The 16,718-nt window shown below is 36.2% G+C and overlaps 2 protein-coding genes across 5 annotated transcripts; both read right to left on the reverse strand.

The window, feature by feature from the left end:
• Nucleotides 1–347: 347 nt before the first annotated feature.
• LOC132615368 (uncharacterized) lies at nucleotides 348–5,372 on the reverse strand. Its single transcript, XM_060329966.1, has 5 exons — nucleotides 4,963–5,372; nucleotides 3,407–3,658; nucleotides 3,008–3,076; nucleotides 1,647–1,839; nucleotides 348–1,463 (listed from the first exon to the last, which is right to left on the reverse strand). The coding sequence occupies exons 1-5, from the start codon at nucleotides 5,332–5,334 to the stop codon at nucleotides 1,039–1,041; spliced, it is 1,311 nt and encodes a 436-aa protein (XP_060185949.1). The 5' UTR covers nucleotides 5,335–5,372; the 3' UTR covers nucleotides 348–1,038.
• A 2,956-nt stretch (nucleotides 5,373–8,328) lies between these two features.
• LOC132614419 (uncharacterized) lies at nucleotides 8,329–16,009 on the reverse strand. Of its 4 annotated transcripts, none has more exons than XM_060328870.1 (6): nucleotides 15,870–16,009; nucleotides 14,702–14,779; nucleotides 14,470–14,570; nucleotides 9,167–9,237; nucleotides 8,961–9,047; nucleotides 8,329–8,881 (listed from the first exon to the last, which is right to left on the reverse strand). In XM_060328870.1, the coding sequence occupies exons 3-6, from the start codon at nucleotides 14,528–14,530 to the stop codon at nucleotides 8,603–8,605; spliced, it is 498 nt and encodes a 165-aa protein (XP_060184853.1). In that variant the 5' UTR covers nucleotides 14,531–14,570; nucleotides 14,702–14,779; nucleotides 15,870–16,009; the 3' UTR covers nucleotides 8,329–8,602. The 4 variants fall into 4 exon arrangements, with proteins under 4 accessions (XP_060184853.1, XP_060184854.1, XP_060184855.1 ...); XM_060328871.1 differs by lacking the exon at nucleotides 15,870–16,009 and adding an exon at nucleotides 15,715–15,858; XM_060328872.1 differs by lacking the exon at nucleotides 15,870–16,009 and adding an exon at nucleotides 15,683–15,821.
• Nucleotides 16,010–16,718: the final 709 nt, after the last annotated feature.

Genomic DNA, 16,718 nt, shown 5'->3' on the forward strand with positions numbered 1-16,718 from the left:
ATGCTAGCTCTAGTTAGCAATACATGTATCAACCACAAACGGGAATTTGGATTCTGCTTGTGGATGACGGCAACCAAAGTAGATATAAGCAGTATCATTTTCACATTTACCAAATTGCTGGCCCTTTAGACAAAATTATCTATTGTTTCATTATCGTCATATTCATTCATTACAACTCCAGAGCCAATAAAAAGTCCAAATAAAAAAACCACCAATCCACTTTGTTCAATCTCACAACTCTAATTATCATCTTCACTATTCTCTCCCCTAAGTCAGTGACAATTCATGTGTGTAAAGCACATTAAACACAGCAATTGAAGAAACACTAGTCAAGAGCAAGTAAGAGAAAGGGGATACACACATGAAACCAAATGTCAATAGTTCATATGTAGTTTATATATAATTCATATGTGAATAATTGTGAAAATACAAAGCTTACAATGAGGTACTTTGCTTCAAGTGTAACAGAGTATAGCATAGATCAAAAACTCATGCTAAGAAATTGCATATCAAGAATGTTGATTTCAAATGCTCAAGCCCTTGGGATAACCTAAAATACCTGGAGTCTAGGACATTTAAGAGCTTGAAACGACAGTCAAGTTCCTTCCTATATTGCACTGGGTAGACACTTTCCTCAATCATAAATTCCCTACTCAATAAGTATGCGCGTCGAGAATTACCAGTAACCTATGGATTGGTTTTTGTGCAATACAGCATATCAAGGTGCAAGCTTGAACCTTCAAGCTTTAATTCCATAGTCTTAGCCGGCAGTAAGGGCAACAATATTTTTAGTTGTAAATACAGACACCATTTCCTCAATGGAACAATATGTATGACAAGTCCAGAGGAACTAGAGCTTCATAAGCCTTAATTCCTTGAGGGACAGCAGTGCCTGATGAATAAAGTCGAAGGACGATCAAGAACAAGTTGAGGTTACTTAACTTTAGATGTTGAACAATTGGTAAAGCTCCTCATCTTCGAGAGCAAAAAATCTCCTCAAGATCCGCTACAAGCTACGTCTATGACATCCACCTTTCTTCAAGCTTTCTGAATCACTCTTAGTTTAGCACTCCGACTTCGAGGATTTAATGTTTCCTCCTTTTCAGATGGCGTGATGGGTCTTTTTGTAAGGATAGTTCCAGTCTGTCCTTGTATGACCTGTTTTATCCATGCTTCTTCTTTAACAGTATCCAGATTAGTTTTTCTAAGCTCTCGTAAGCGCTTCCCTTCTTCATCTTCAACCCCACTTCCATCAACTTCACTGCAGGTCATAATATTGAGAAATGCTTGCTTTACTATTCTGTCCTCTAAACTGTGGAATGAAATTACGGCAAGCCTTCCACCAGAACTGAGGGACTCAAAACAAGCACGGATGGAGTCCTCCAGTGTCTTAAGTTCATCATTAACAGCTATTCGCAAAGCCTGAAAAACTCTTGTGGCTGTCTTAATCCAACCTTGCCTTCCTGCTTAAGCAATTAATCAAAGAATAATCATATTTCTCATTCCACAGACAAGTATGTGCAGAGGATTATTAGAAAAGTATGAAAAAGTACATATCAGACCAAGCCTCATTAGTAATGGTTAACTAAAATTCCAGACAAATTTTAAATATGAATAGAAACAAGGCCGCCTGGAAGAGAACCCACCTTTAGTCCTAGAAGTTGAATTCTTAATAAGGTCTACCAGCTCATTGGTAGAATGTAACCCTCCATGTAGACGAGCCTTAACAATTCTGTTTTGAAGAGAGTACCAATTGCTTTCTTCTCCATATTCTCGCAGAACTCGTCCTAATTCATCAGCTGGCCAAGAATTCAATACGTCTTCAGCTTTCAGAGTTGCCTGTCACAGTCCTGTGTCAGTTAATCAAGGAAAAATATATGAACATTTTTCCACACATCTATGAACTCTTTATAAGAAGGTATAGGAATGAGAAGTGTCTACTGTGTAAGAAAGAAAAAGAACAAAAGGAGAAGTCAAACAAATGATAGGATGCGACGTGACAGCTGATAATTGATGTAATATCTTACACCAACAAAAAAATTGATGTAATATCTTATGTGCATCACTGATAACCACTGGACGAAAAGTGTAAGAAAGAAAAGAACAAAAAGAGAAGTCAAACAAAATTCTTAATCCTTCAACAATGTATGTGTGATTCACCAGTCTAACGCGTATGTATATCAGAATTCATAAGCACATTCTTGCATGTATCTGAGTACTTGTGCAATCGAGGACGCACTCAAAAAATAGATTCTGCTCACTATCAATGTATGTCCAAATTTAATCTTATGCATTAGACAAAGAGGAGGCCTTTTACTTCCTGTTCAAACTTATAGCATTCTAATCCTTACCATGAATTAAATTTGTGCAAAAGAATAATTGCATTCACCCATTCCTTTTATAATTTTTTTTGAAATTCCATTCCTTTTATAATTCAATTTCAGAAAACCTTTTATTTCCCACTAATCATAAACTGATAATATTACCAATGAGTACTCCCCACTTCCCTGTGTTCAGTACATCTACTACTAAGGATATAACCCTATTTTCTTTGTTGAACTGCCTCTTAAAGTTGTATAAAGACCTAGAACCCACCTTTGTGATTATCCAAACAAGTTGCGCAAAAGAACACACGCCAAATAATTAGTATACCAACTAACAAAAAGATATATTTAACAATTACAATTAGAATGAAGGACGACAAATAAAAATATAGATGATTTCTTTAAGAGAGTTTGTTGTAGAAATTTACCACCCATTAAACCAGAGGAATACAATCTCAAAAATCAACATAGTTTACCCAAGAGGAAACATGAATCTAATAGAATTTTAATGCCCATAAAAGCAGAGAGTAGAATCACAAAATCAACATAGTTTTCCAAAGAGAAAATATTGGAACTTTTGGAAACACAAGTCAACGTGCAATACAGCATATGATACTAGCATTTTAGCGTTAGACAAATCAGAATGACTGTCAAAATTCACACACAATCTGGAAAGAAATTACCTTTGGATTCATTCTCATGTCAAGAGGTCCATTCTTCAGCACGCTAAAACCTCTTTCAGCATCATTTACCTGAACAAAATATACAAAAATTTCAAGACATTGATACGACACTCAGAAATCTGTATCCTGATATTCTCTCAGTGTTTCTCCAATAGATGGTTAACAGGAAGAAATATATTTCTCTAACCCAACCATGAGAGTAGAGGTCAGTTATCAGATTAGCCAGGGGATAATAGTCTTTAGAGTTTCAAAGACCTTAATGCAACTAACGTTTCTTCTCATATACAGCTAGCTCACACACATAGACGAAGAGTGAAAGGTTGGCCCACCGAAAGCAGATTATAGAGCAAACAACTTGAAATTTTCCAATAGTCTCTAAGATGTGATTCGAGTACAAACCTGCATAGATGACATACCCAGGTCCATCAAGATCCCATTAACTCCACAAGCCAATAAATCATCTGCAACTTCACCAAGCACAGACTTGACATCCTTAAAATTTTTCAAAAAGGTATGCACTTTCAAGGCAGAAGCCGTATCCAAAGAGTCCCTCTCTAGGATACTCTTCAGCTGAGATTGAGCCATTTGATGTGCAATAGGATCAACATCAAGTCCAACATAAACTTGCATTTCTGGATGAGCTCGAATTATCTGTATAGAAGATAAATAATCACGAATCACTACCTCAAGATAAACCACAAGCAAACCACCGTACCTGCTTATTACAATATCTAAATTATACTCCCTCCGTTTCAATTTATATGAACCCATTTGACTGGGCACGACATTTAAGAAAGAGGGAAGACTTTTGAAACTTGTGGTTCAAAATAAGCCTTGAAAATTTGTGTGGCTGTAAATCATTCATAAAGTGAATTTATTTCCAAATTAGGAAAGAGGTCATTCATTTTGGCACGGACTAAAAAGGAAATAGGTTCAAACAACTTGAAACAGAGGAAGTACTTCTTTTAACACAAAAGCAACTAAGCATACATGAGACAACAAATCTATTGCGAAGTTGTATCATGTTAACTAAGTATAACATGATATGACTTAATTTTACTTCTCTGATATAAAAGCTAAAAATTTAGAAAATTGCCCACTCGGCCATAGATAATTTTCACTTTTTTCCGGAATTGTATTCCAAATTCATGTTTGGACATAGAATTGTTACAATTTTCACAAATTCGAAAAACCCCCAAATACCTGTTTACACATTTTTCACTCCAAATAACTCACAAAAATTCAACATTTTTCCAAGTTGCATTGATGTCCAAACACCACTCCAATTTCCAAATTTCAACTTTTTTCCAAATACTACAATTTATTCAAATTTCACATTTTTTATGTCCAAACATCCACTAAAAATATTACTCCCTCCATCTCAATTTACATGGCACTCTTTTCTTTCTCGTTCCAAAAAAAAACGACACTTTTCTATATTTAGTAACAATGTAACTTTAAACACCTCATTTTTACCCTAACGAAATGCTTTCTAGCCACTCAAATATATATGACTTATTTTGGACCACAAGTTTCAAAAGTCTTACTCCCTCTATCCCAATTTATACGACAAACTTTCTTTTTTTAGTCAGTCCCAGAAAGAATGAGTTATTTCCTTATTTCGCAACTATTTAACTTTGAACTTTAAACTTTTACGCTTAACGAGATGATTTATAACCACACAAATATTTTTAACTTGTTTCAGATCACAAGATCCAAAAACCTTCTTTATCTTAACCTCCGTGGCACAGTCAAACAACATCACATAAATTGGGACATAGGGAATACTTTCATTCTTAAACTCCGTGCCAAGTCAAAGAGCCGCATATAAATTGGGACTGAGGGAGTACAAATTAGAATTTTTCTCGTTTCACATTCACAAGATAATACATTTACTTAAAAAAAAAAAAAAAAAAAAAGGAAGTGCAAATGTAAAAGCAAGGAAAAAAACTAACCGCAGAGGAATGACCGGCAGCACCAAGAGTACAATCAAGGAAAGAGCGGAGAGTAACTGAGGTAAAAACATCCAAAACTTCACCAAGCAAAACAGGTACATGGGCAGAATTGTCATTTCCATACTTGTTCAGGAATGTCTCCTCATCTAGTTCTTTCTCTGACCTAGTCCGCCGTTTCACTTGTGAAAGCTTGCTTTGGTTAATTACACTATTATTACTACTGCTCTTCGATGCTTTTTTTACTTTGTTTTTTCGAGTTGTTTTACTGTGAATTGAAGCGGAAATGGAGAAATTACAGCGGAGGTCGTTGAATTTGAGCGGCGGCTGAACGGCCAAGGAGCGCAAGAAAAGATTTCGAATGATGCTTGCCATTGTGGAACTGGATAAATTTTTTAACCATTAATGAAGTAACTGCTATTCAGTAAGTGTCACTTTAACAAAAAAAAAAAACGCATAATAAGAAATTAATAATGCAAAATTTACTAAGTTATCCTTATATAATAAAAATAAATTATTTTTTTCTCTTGATTAGAGCATGAACAAGTATTAATCCTTTAGTTATTGAAAATTCAACAATATTAAGTTGTCATATGGCTTATCCAATCATCATTTAGATATTGCTTTAACTTATTATTTTTTATCAAAAGATAGAATTAGAAAAACTAATCAATTTATATCTTGATTTCTTAATGTGATACTTATTATGGAATAAAAAAATTTGATTAAAGTAATACTTATTGTGGGACGGAGGGAGTAGGAGTAAAAATTATTTCTTGCGTCCATTTGAGTTTTTTCTCTTCGCATTTTTAAAGTGTTTTTAACTGAAATATAACTACCCTCGTCATTGTGGAACAGGGATAACTTAACTGAAACCCAAGCGAACTTTTTGAGGTTAGAAACGGGTCAATTGGTTTTGGTACTACTTATTACAATTTCTTTTAGTTTTATGTCAAATTAATAAGAAGAAGAATCATTGCATAAATGAGAAAAATGCTCTGTGTCCCGCAACTTAATTATGTTCAACGTGATTCAAGGTACAAAAATAAGGAGATGAGTAGATAACTAATGATAATTATCATCCACAATTCCTACTAGAATTGTGGGATTACAAACATTTTTGGAGTAAGAACATAGAAATATCTAATATACAGATTATGATTGGACCTCGATTTGAGTTATTTAAATCGAGATCATTGATATTAAAATGAAACACGTCACACGTCTAAGTAAGAATTATGAAAAAAGGAGACAATGAGAAGGAAAAAAAAAACTCATATTCACCCTATTTAGGGGTGTCAATGTGGAATTTTCGGCTGAATATATCCTAAGAAATTTATACAATACAATACTGTAATTTTTTGGTCTATTAGGGACTATCTGCTTTTCTTCTTTTAGTGTATATGCCATTTCGGGCGTCATCTTTTACAAGCTTTTTGCTGCAAGATATATGGGACTTTTGAATCGGACCAGTAATTTTCTGAATGTAGTAGTTTAAACATGCTTAGGTGTAGGATACGAGAATGTGGATAATACCTTTTTACCACGTGTCACACGGCAATTACCCAATTCTGGGAGTGTCAAATGAGCGAGTTGGGTTGAAATTGACCCAATCAAAATGGGCTGAGGTGATAAATGGATTGGACTAACATTGACCCAAAAGTTACTGGGCAATTCGCAGAATTGCCCTTCTTTTGGGGTGGTCTTTAAATTTTGTCCCTAATATTTGAAATCTTTAAGTTTTGCCCTTCGGCTAAACCCCATGGGTTCCAGGTTCGAACCCCCACACAGTCAAAATTTAAAAAAAAAATCGCAAGGCAGAGTTTAAATTCGTTATGCCCCCACCGGCATACACTTGTGAAGGAATTACCAAAGTTATGCTGGACTCGGCATACTTATGCCTTATGGGCAGACTTGGCATAAGTATGCCGGGTCCGGCATAACTTTGGTAATTCCTTCACAAGTTTATGCCAGATCCGGCATAAAAGTTTGCCCGTTAAAAGTATGCCCCAAACGGCATAAACTTGTTAAGGAATTACCAAACGTATGCCGATCCCGGCATACTTATGCCGGTCCCGGCATACTTATGCCTTATGGGCAGACTTGGCATAAGTATGCCGGGTCCGGCATCAAAGTTTGCCCATTAAAAGTATGCCACCACCGGATGAGGGTACCTAGGAAGAATTTCATTGTCCTCCTTCCAATATTATTACAGAACTAAAAGGCTTCATGGTAAAAACTTTGTGCGTGGCCTCTTCCACTCATCGTCATGCAAATGCTGTCAACAATTATCATAGTGTTAATACTCATAAAAAAATAGGCTTAGATATAATGGAACAAAATCACGACAACTACTCTTTTCTAAGACTACCCCATAATATATTGACAAGAGCAGTTATAATATATCCAATACAGGAAATGTAGCAAAGAAAGTCTTTAGGCCACATTGACACAAAAACCACTTGAATTTTAATAGAGCATTTTGATGTCACAAAATCTGTAAAAAGTTGACATGAGATCTCAAAGTTATGTCGGACCCGGCATAAACTTATGAAGGAATTACCAAAGTTATGCCGGACCCGGCATACTTATGCCAAGTCTGCCCATAAGGCATGAGTATGCCGGATCCGGCATACACGCGACCCAAACCTTGCCTTGCAATTTTCTTTTTTAATTTATGCTTGAACGGGGGTTCGAACTCAGAACCTCATGATTTCTGCGTGAACGCTCAGTGTTGCAATGCGAAGGGCAAAAATTAAAGACCAGCAATATGAGGGGCGTAATTTAAAGATCACAAATACGAGAGGCAAAATTTAAAGACCACCCCAAAAGAAGGGCAATTCGCGCAAAAAAATGAAAGTTACTTAGGCTGAAATGGATTAAAAATGGGTTGGTTGGGTCATGACTCGCCCAGCTTGACCCAATTTTTTTGAAGGCTCTATTTTCTAGAAAAACATTTTCGTGGAAAAATATTTTTGCGGATTTTTGAAAAATATTTTTGAGCAAAACATTTTCCATGTTAAATATTTTCGAGCAAAACATTTTTCGTGAAAAATATTTCGCTTCATATCAAACACACTACAAACTTATAAGATACATAATACAAGAAAAGTGTATAAATAAATAAAAAATGAGTAAACTCAAGCAATAAACCCACTTAAAAACGGGCTAGAATTAGGCCAGTATTGAGCTAAGTTAGAAATCACTTTAAAATGGATATGTTGGGTTGAGCTAGAATCAGCCCTGTGTGAAATTATCTTGAGCCAACCCATAAAAATTTGGGCGGGTTGGGCGAGCAATCACCTTTTGAGCCAAATTTGACACCCCTACCCAGTTCTAACATAGATGAAATGAGATTGTTGAACGATAGAACAATAACAATACCTATAGTATTGAGATATCCTCAATAATACAATTACAAGGATGGTAGACTCTGTTAATTTTCTCTGTTGAAGAAAAAGAGTACATCCTTCTACTACTAGGAACTATACTCGTTAGTTTATCATTAGTTTAGCAGCCAGAAAAAATTAGCAGAAATCAAAATTTATAATATTAGTCAAAACTCATAATCCACTAGGATTTAATCTGCCTGAGAACTCGATAAAGAAAAATGAACAAGAAGATTTGCAATTTATCCCGACGTTTAATGGCGCTTCTTACCAGGACCACCCTTGTTCTTCTTGCCCTTGTTCTTTTTACCACCCTTTCTCTTCTTCCCTTTATTACCAGAAGAAAAAGACTCTTTCGCACCAGATGATGATGCTTTAGATGCAGAAGGTTTTAACAATTCTTTAACATCAAGCACCCCATTCCTGAAGTGACCTTCAGTTGATTTCAGCACCCTATCCTCAGGTCTGCGCCTTCCTGCTGATTTTCTTGAACTACTAGCATTGCTTCCCCCGAATCGTCCAAGTATCAAATTCTGCAAGCCAAGTAAGTTAGCAACTTATATTAAAGGGAATTTTGAGTAAGGCAACTCGAAAGGAAGTTGAGTTTTCAACCTCTTCTTGCATTTTCTCCTCCCTTTCCTTCTGTTTCTTCATCATTACTCGTGCTACACTTAGTGGTAACCTCTGCTTCTTCTGAGGCTGCCGCAATTAACAGGAATACTATTAACAGATGAAATAATATTACAATATTTATCAAAAAAAAATTGCAGAGAATATTACAGCAACCAATGTTATTATTCATAAAGTTTGTGCCTCACCTTCCCACCAAGAGAAACTACTTTCTTGTTTTCCAACTCCTTTTTTTCCCTCCATGTCATATGGGCAGAGCCTGAAAATAGGACAGAAAACCTAGTCAGTGCCAACCTATCCAAGAAAATCAAGCACTAAATCTGTTCTCATAAGACAGCATCAGAATCAACATCAACTGAAGTACATATTAACACCATGCAATACATGAAAAGGGTCCGGGTATGTAAAAAAGTGAAAGCTACGCGAGCTCGATTATCATCCCTCTTAGACTACCACATAAATTACAAAGTAAAGATTACCATATTTTACAATAGCTCCTCCCATCAGCACACTGTTAAAATCCAGATACAACTAGGATAAAAATCAAACAGAATGATTGGAAAAAAAAAAATTCAAACAGCCAAGTTTCGATTTTTGTCATGCTTAGAAAACTCTTAGCTAGGAAAAAATGCTATATTCTACGAGACTTGTAAAGTACACCCAGTTCAACTGGAAATCTAAATGTGATGAACCTGTTGCATTTAATCAGGTTAAGGTACTGCTATGGGCTATGGCTAAGACAGAGACTTACATAGGAAGCTGCCAAAGTCACAAGAAAAAGAATATGCTTTGGCAGTGGAAAGATTGATATGCGTTTGAATGCCTTCGCGGGGGGGGGGGGGGGGGGGGGGGGTAAGGTATAAACCAAGGAAGACTGACACAAAAATGCAAGTTTACCAACTTCAATACCACGGTGCATTGGAACCTTTTCCCAAATAAGTTGCATGGGCTACCTTCCGTACAAGATTGTGGATATCATTCTTCCCCGATATGTGCACAACGAAAATGCGTATAATTTCAGTTGTTTTGTCTATGAAGGATAAACTTTATACAATTAGTAGAGAGGTTTATTATGCATTACTTTCATTGTATGAGGGTTGTGGGATTTCACTGGGTTGTTGTTGATTTTGTTGTTGTTGTTGTACTTTCATTGTGCGATCAACCTGATGATTAAACCATGATGTTCAATGAATGGTTTGGGTTTTAAACATTCGAACATGTTCAATGAATGGTTTGGGTTTTAAACATTCGAACAGTTGTCTACGTCTATGATGAAAAAAGAACAATAAAAGCAATACACGGCCAGTGAACCCGTGTTATCAATAGTCAAATCTAGAACCCCAGCATTGCTTTCTTCAGTAAAAATGACTATTTATATTGCACCGTCCAATTCTATCACCCTGTCCCTGTGTTCGGAAGTTGAAGTCTATGGAGAAGGAACAACTAAAGGCAGCGCTTTAAACATTGTCACTAACTAATGAGTTAAGAGTAGGAAAGCTAATTAATAGTCATTTAGTTTGTCGATTAGTGGATATTTTGTTATATATAAAATGTACTACGTTAGCTTCACTTTCACCACTAAGTTAGCTCACTAATGGGAATATTTACACTCTCTTTCTCTCGTTTTCTCCTGAAAATTTTCCTCTCATCTAGCTTTTTATTTTTTCTGGATAAAGTAAGACTCTCAGTAAACAACAACAACAACATACCCAGTTGGATCCCACAACGTGAGGTCTGGGGAGGGTAAAGTGTACGCAGACCTTACCCCCCCGGAAGGTTGTTTCCGAAAGACCCTCGGCTCAAAAGAAAACAAAGGTAACAAGGGAAAAGAGTCAGATACGGACAAGCAAATCAAAACCATGTGAAACCCTCCTATCACCGGTCATGTCCTCGGTAAGCTGGAGTAACGCCATGTCCTGCCGAATCACCTCTCCCCAAGCCTTCTTTAGCCTACCCCTCCCTCTCTTCAGGCCCACCACAGCCATCCTCTCACACCTCCTCACTGGCGCATCTCCGCTGCACATGGCCGAACCACCTCAACCTCCCTTCCCGCGTCTTATCCACCACAGGGGCCACACCAACCTTATCCCGAATCACTTCATTCCGAATCCTATCTCTCTTGGTATGCCCGCACATCCATCTCAGCATCCGCATCTCAGTTACCTTCATCTTCTGGACATGCGCTTTCTTAACTGGCCAGCATTCCGTCCCATACAACATAGCCGGTCTAACCACCGCTTTGTAGAACTTTCCCTTTAGAATAGGCGGCACCTTCTTATCACACAACACCCCCGATGCGAGCTTCCATTTCATCCATCCCGCTCCAATACGATGTGTGACATCGTCGTCAATCTCGCCAGTCTCTTGGATGATCGACCCCAGGTACTTGAAACTTTCTTTCTTCGGGATGACCTGAGTATCCAGCTGCACGTCCTCGTCTCCCATTACTGAACTTGCACTCTAAGTACTCTGTCTTAGTCCTGCTCAACTTGAAACCCTTCGACTCCAGAGTCTGTCGCCAAACCTCCAGTCTCGCGTTAACACCGCTCCGCGACTCGTCAATAAGCACAATGTCATCTGCAAACAACATGCACCACGGTACCTCTCCTTGAATGTGGCTTGTCAGAGTGTCCATAGCCACAGCAAACACAAACGGGCTAAGCGCGGACCCCTGGTGCAGGCCCATCGTGACTGGAAAGTGTTCCGAGTCACCTCCAACCGTCCTCACCCGAGTTTTGGCTCCATCATACATATCCTTAATCGCTCTAATGTATGCTACAGGAACACCTCTAGCTTCCAGACATCTCCACAGCACCTCTCTTGGGACTTTGTCGTAAGCCTTCTCAAGGTCGACAAACACCATGTGCAAGTCAGTCTTCTTATCCCTATACTCTCAGTATTATTTTGATAATTTCTAGAATGTATCATCTAGCTATGGAGTCGGATGCATGAAAACGCGTCTACTTTAGAGTTGTGTAAACTATGATACTGATGCGATCCTGATTATGTCAACATAACACTGCGTCAAGGAGAATCAAATAGACTTTTTCTAATGATCGTTCTAAACTATCACATTCATCAATGAATAATCCCTCCAAGATAACTAATGAAACCCCAGACGAAATCAAGCAAAATGTTACAAAAGCCAACATAACTGAGAACCAAAAGAGAATCGAAATAGACATTTTTTTTTTAGAAAGAATCAAAATAGACTTTTTTGACAGAATGGCATTTTGTCGATTAATCCTTGTTATTTTCTCGATTAATCCTTGTTACAAATTATTTAACAAAGGGTGGAGCAGCCCTTTTGATTGGCCATGGAAGAAATTATGGAAGAATAAGGCCCCTTACAACGTCTGTTGTTTTATGTTGCTGGTCTCTCATGAAGCGTGCCTAACTCGGTGCAAATTACAGAGACGAGGTTTGACATTATGCAGCAGATGCTTTTTGTGCAACAACGCAGAGGAATAAAGAAACCTTTGAGAAAGATTTGGAACACAATATCTGATTCTCTTTGTAGGGTGGTAAAGGAATACAAGATGTTTCGAAGAGAAAGTAGATGCTATACATTTTTTTGAAACTGGTAACATAGAGAAAGTAGATGCTATACTTTTTTTTGAAACTGGTAACATAGAGAAAGTAGATGCTACACAAAAGATAAAATTCAGATGTTTATTGCTTTTAGCTTTTGGTGCAACCTACAGAATGTCAAAGATGAAAATAGCATACTAGATTTCATATATTCTCTAAAGGAACAATACTCTGTACAGAAGGATCCATCCTTTTTGTTTTCGTATTGGGGGATTTCTATTCTTGTAATGTCCTAGCACCTTCTTAGTGGCTGTCTGTTATTCTTATTATTAACATAATATAATCAATATTTACCTGTTAAAAAAATGATGGTTCTAAACCGTCATGATTGTCAATTAGTAATCTCTTCAATATTACTACGGAACCCCAAGATGAACAAGAAAAATGTTATAGAAGCCAGTAGATAACTGAGAACCATTATCTTTCTCTGATAAGGAACTGAGAACCATTATCTTGACATCCATTGACCACTTATGATAGGAGCAGCCACTGCCTGCTTCTACCTTTACCTTAATAAACATGAGCCTACCCAAAAATGACCTACCAATCAAGCGCACCGATGAAACCTTACCCAGCCCCCAACAGCCAAAAATAGCTGGCCATCCTAATTAACTTGCCAACTTTCACTTTACATGCTGAAAAATCCCTTTCACATCTCAGTTTAGATTCAGTATGCTGATTGTTAGCATCACTGTCCTTTCCTTGTATACTTTTGTCATGCATTCAAGTTTTCCACTTCCAAATGAACATGATGATTTGAAATAAAGAAAATGTGTCTTGAGAACTACCTCTACGTCAAGAAAAGGTGGATGTCACTCTATCCATAATAAAAGTAGTTGCCATTATCTCGGGTAGAGGAATGTCTCCTTCATGTCAATATTTAAGGATATTGTTGTTATGGAGAAAAAAGAAAAGCTATTATACCAGCCTTGTCCTTAGCTCACGTCTCAAATTGAAGTATTCCTCTACCCTAAACATCCTCCTTAAGTTTGCTACAATTCACTAGTTTTAGAGTTTAAGCACATTTCAGAAGTCTCGACTTTCTCAAACACTTTCTACCATTCAGTTCCTCCACAATCCCATACCCAGTGCATCACAAAGACTTGTAGACTTGTAACAGTTCATGCAGGAAGTTGTCATACATGCATAAAACTTAGCCAAATCTAAAGTTTCAATATGAACAAGAAAGTATATTGAACCAATCAAATATTTTAGTTGAACAATCATAGAAATTGTCAGCCAGTTTATAACTTCAGAGTATCAATAGGATGTCCCTTCACTTATCAAAAAAGTAGGAAATCCTCTTATGAACTTCAGACTACACCTATCCTCAAAGTTTGAAATTTGTAAAATAAGCTAATGAGCAAAGCTTGAAATGTCCCTAAACAGTAAGTTTAGCTGAAAACAAAAAGCAATCCATTGTCATACAGATAACCTTTTTTCTGGAGATTTTTGTTCTGTTTTTTGTTCTACAGATGTAGTGAGAGTACAACCCACTATCGTGAAGGTTTCAAATTCTCGAATATAATTACATATAAATCATGAATACAATGTTTCCCCACATTCGAGCAAGAACAAGATATTGGTTAAGCTGCTTCGAACGATAATTGAATCATTAATATTAGATTATTGCCTGCCATAAGAATAAAGTCCTAATTGGTTCATGAACAATATAGCTTACATAACATATAATTGACGCACAATTAATCACATAAATTTTGCACAGCCCTACTCCTTAGACAAGGGGTTCTTTTCTTTTTCTTTATTCAAAACCCCCAAAACAAGAATAACATGACTACAGAATAGAAAATACACATGAATTTAGGTTTCGATCAAGTCGGAGTTATGAAAAATAGTACCCTTAATCAAGAGAAGACCAAAAAAACAAAATACTACTTACCCAGATATTCAACCTCCTTCAATATAGACTTAAAATCCATCTTTGCTTCTTTCATGTCCATATTTGGCCAAATCTTGGTGAGTTTATATTTCCGTTGTTCTCTTCAAAATTTACAAGTAAAACAATCAGACACCATTTATCACATACAAGCGAATAAAGAATGCAAAATTAGAGCCCTTCAAATCTAGTTCCACCAGACTCATCCATGACATGTAAAAAGACTAGGGCCCACCAGCAACACGTGCACTAATCACGGCAAAAAGACGGCACTTGCTAAATGAGTTCGGCAATTGCTGCACCAAACTGGAAACTGCAAACATTCAAAGACATGTCCTTTATATTCTAATTCATTTATGTAGAGAAACATCAATAAGCAAAAACGATTGACAAGAAGTTCCTTTCATTAGCAATTAATTTATTTAAAGATGCATCCAGAGCACACATGCAGTATACATGCAACACCCACACATGCAGTATACATGAACCCACTAGCTAGACCATTGCACTATCACTTTTTGTAACATCACACAAAACCCAACAAATCAAACAACAACCAAAAACGGTAAGGAAACTTATCATCTTGATATAGTATTGCACCATGCCTTTAACAACAACTAAGAAACATGATACTGAAATCAATTTGACTATCCACAATTTCCACAACACGGGGAATGAATGTATCCTCGATAAATGCAAGTAACAGTATAATGTCTGTCATATAGAGCTTTGAGGAACGTACTAATAGCCTTAAATAACTCAGCCTATGTGCAAAGACAATTCATCAACAAGATGTCATAGGATTTTCAATAATGTATGAATGGCCTTAAGTAACTCCGCCTATACGTGAGGATAAACCAGAGTTCCAGTAGATTAATGGTTATCTTAAAATAGCCAAACAACAATGAATCCTCCAAATAAAAAACTAGTTGAAAAGTAGCCACACTTGAATAGATACTGAGGATTCATATCGACAATACCAACAAAATCAAAACCGAATTAGCTGATTGTTTAATTGAATTAATGGCCTGCTCAAAACTTGGGGTTAACTGGATTAGACCCATTAGACGGACCCAAAAACATACACTAGCAGAGGAATTACAGTCAAATTGAGACCAGAAGTATTAAATCATAGTAGACCCATTTACAAATCCAATTCATATAGGGTCCAGTAAAAGAAAGAAATTGACAGTCCAATTAATGAAGCAGGACATACCCATGAACCAAAAGTAAGATGAAAGCAAATACCTTGTGAACCGAAAAGAAGCACAAGGGAAACAAAAAGAGTGAAATAAAGGAAAGGTAGAGATAATAGGGTTAGAGCAATTTGATAAAGAAGGAGTAAAAGGGTTGGTAGAGATATTTTGATAGAACAAGCAGAGGAAATAGAAGAAGAATCTTACCGCTAGCCAGTGAAATTTGTAATTGTGGGAGAAACAAGAATTCGGTTCCAGGGCTTTTGTAATTAAGGGTAATGTGCGGAATCACCAAAGTTATAAGGGATACAAAAAATAAAATAGCTGAAAAGTGAAAATTTTGCTTTTTTTTAAAGCATGTTTTAACTTATTTTTATTATATATTTTTTCAATATTGTCAAAAACCAACAAAAAAAAATTAAAATTTGATTTAATCAAATTATAAGCCAATCCAAACACCTTCTTAGCTGGTAAATATGAGAAGTAATTATTTCATCGGAGAAAGATATTGTTGGACAGCCCGTGGTTCAGTCGCTAAAGGAAGAAACTCCTTGCTGAAAGTTGAAACCAAGAGTATAAGGGTTTTCAGCATTGAAATTAACATACTAGAAAAAAAGAAAAAGACCCAATTAGCAATAAGGGATTAAAAATAATGATTGCATTGATTATACAACCATTAAACTATTAAAATAGTTGAAAAGAAATCACCTTTTTGTATTATAATATAGTGTTTATGGTTCGATGTGATCGTTTTTTGCTAAAACCAAAAAAAAAAAAAAAACAATTATTAAAATCAAATCAAACCAATTTTAATCATATTTATTGTTTGATTGTTGGTTTGATTCAATTTTTCAGTTTTTAAGAAATTTAATAATATTTCTCTCTTCTTCTATTTTCTTCCTACAATTAGAAAGGAATTATTAATTATTTATTAACTATAACCTTTTACTATCTTTTTATTATGGTGGCTATAATTTATTGGATTATGGAAAAAGATATCTTGAGATCTCCTAGTTATAAACATTTTATGATATTTGCCACCGAAGAATAATTTTC

Source organism: Lycium barbarum, chromosome 10 (genome assembly GCF_019175385.1).
Source record: "Lycium barbarum isolate Lr01 chromosome 10, ASM1917538v2, whole genome shotgun sequence".
Classification (NCBI taxonomy): domain Eukaryota; kingdom Viridiplantae; phylum Streptophyta; class Magnoliopsida; order Solanales; family Solanaceae; genus Lycium; species Lycium barbarum.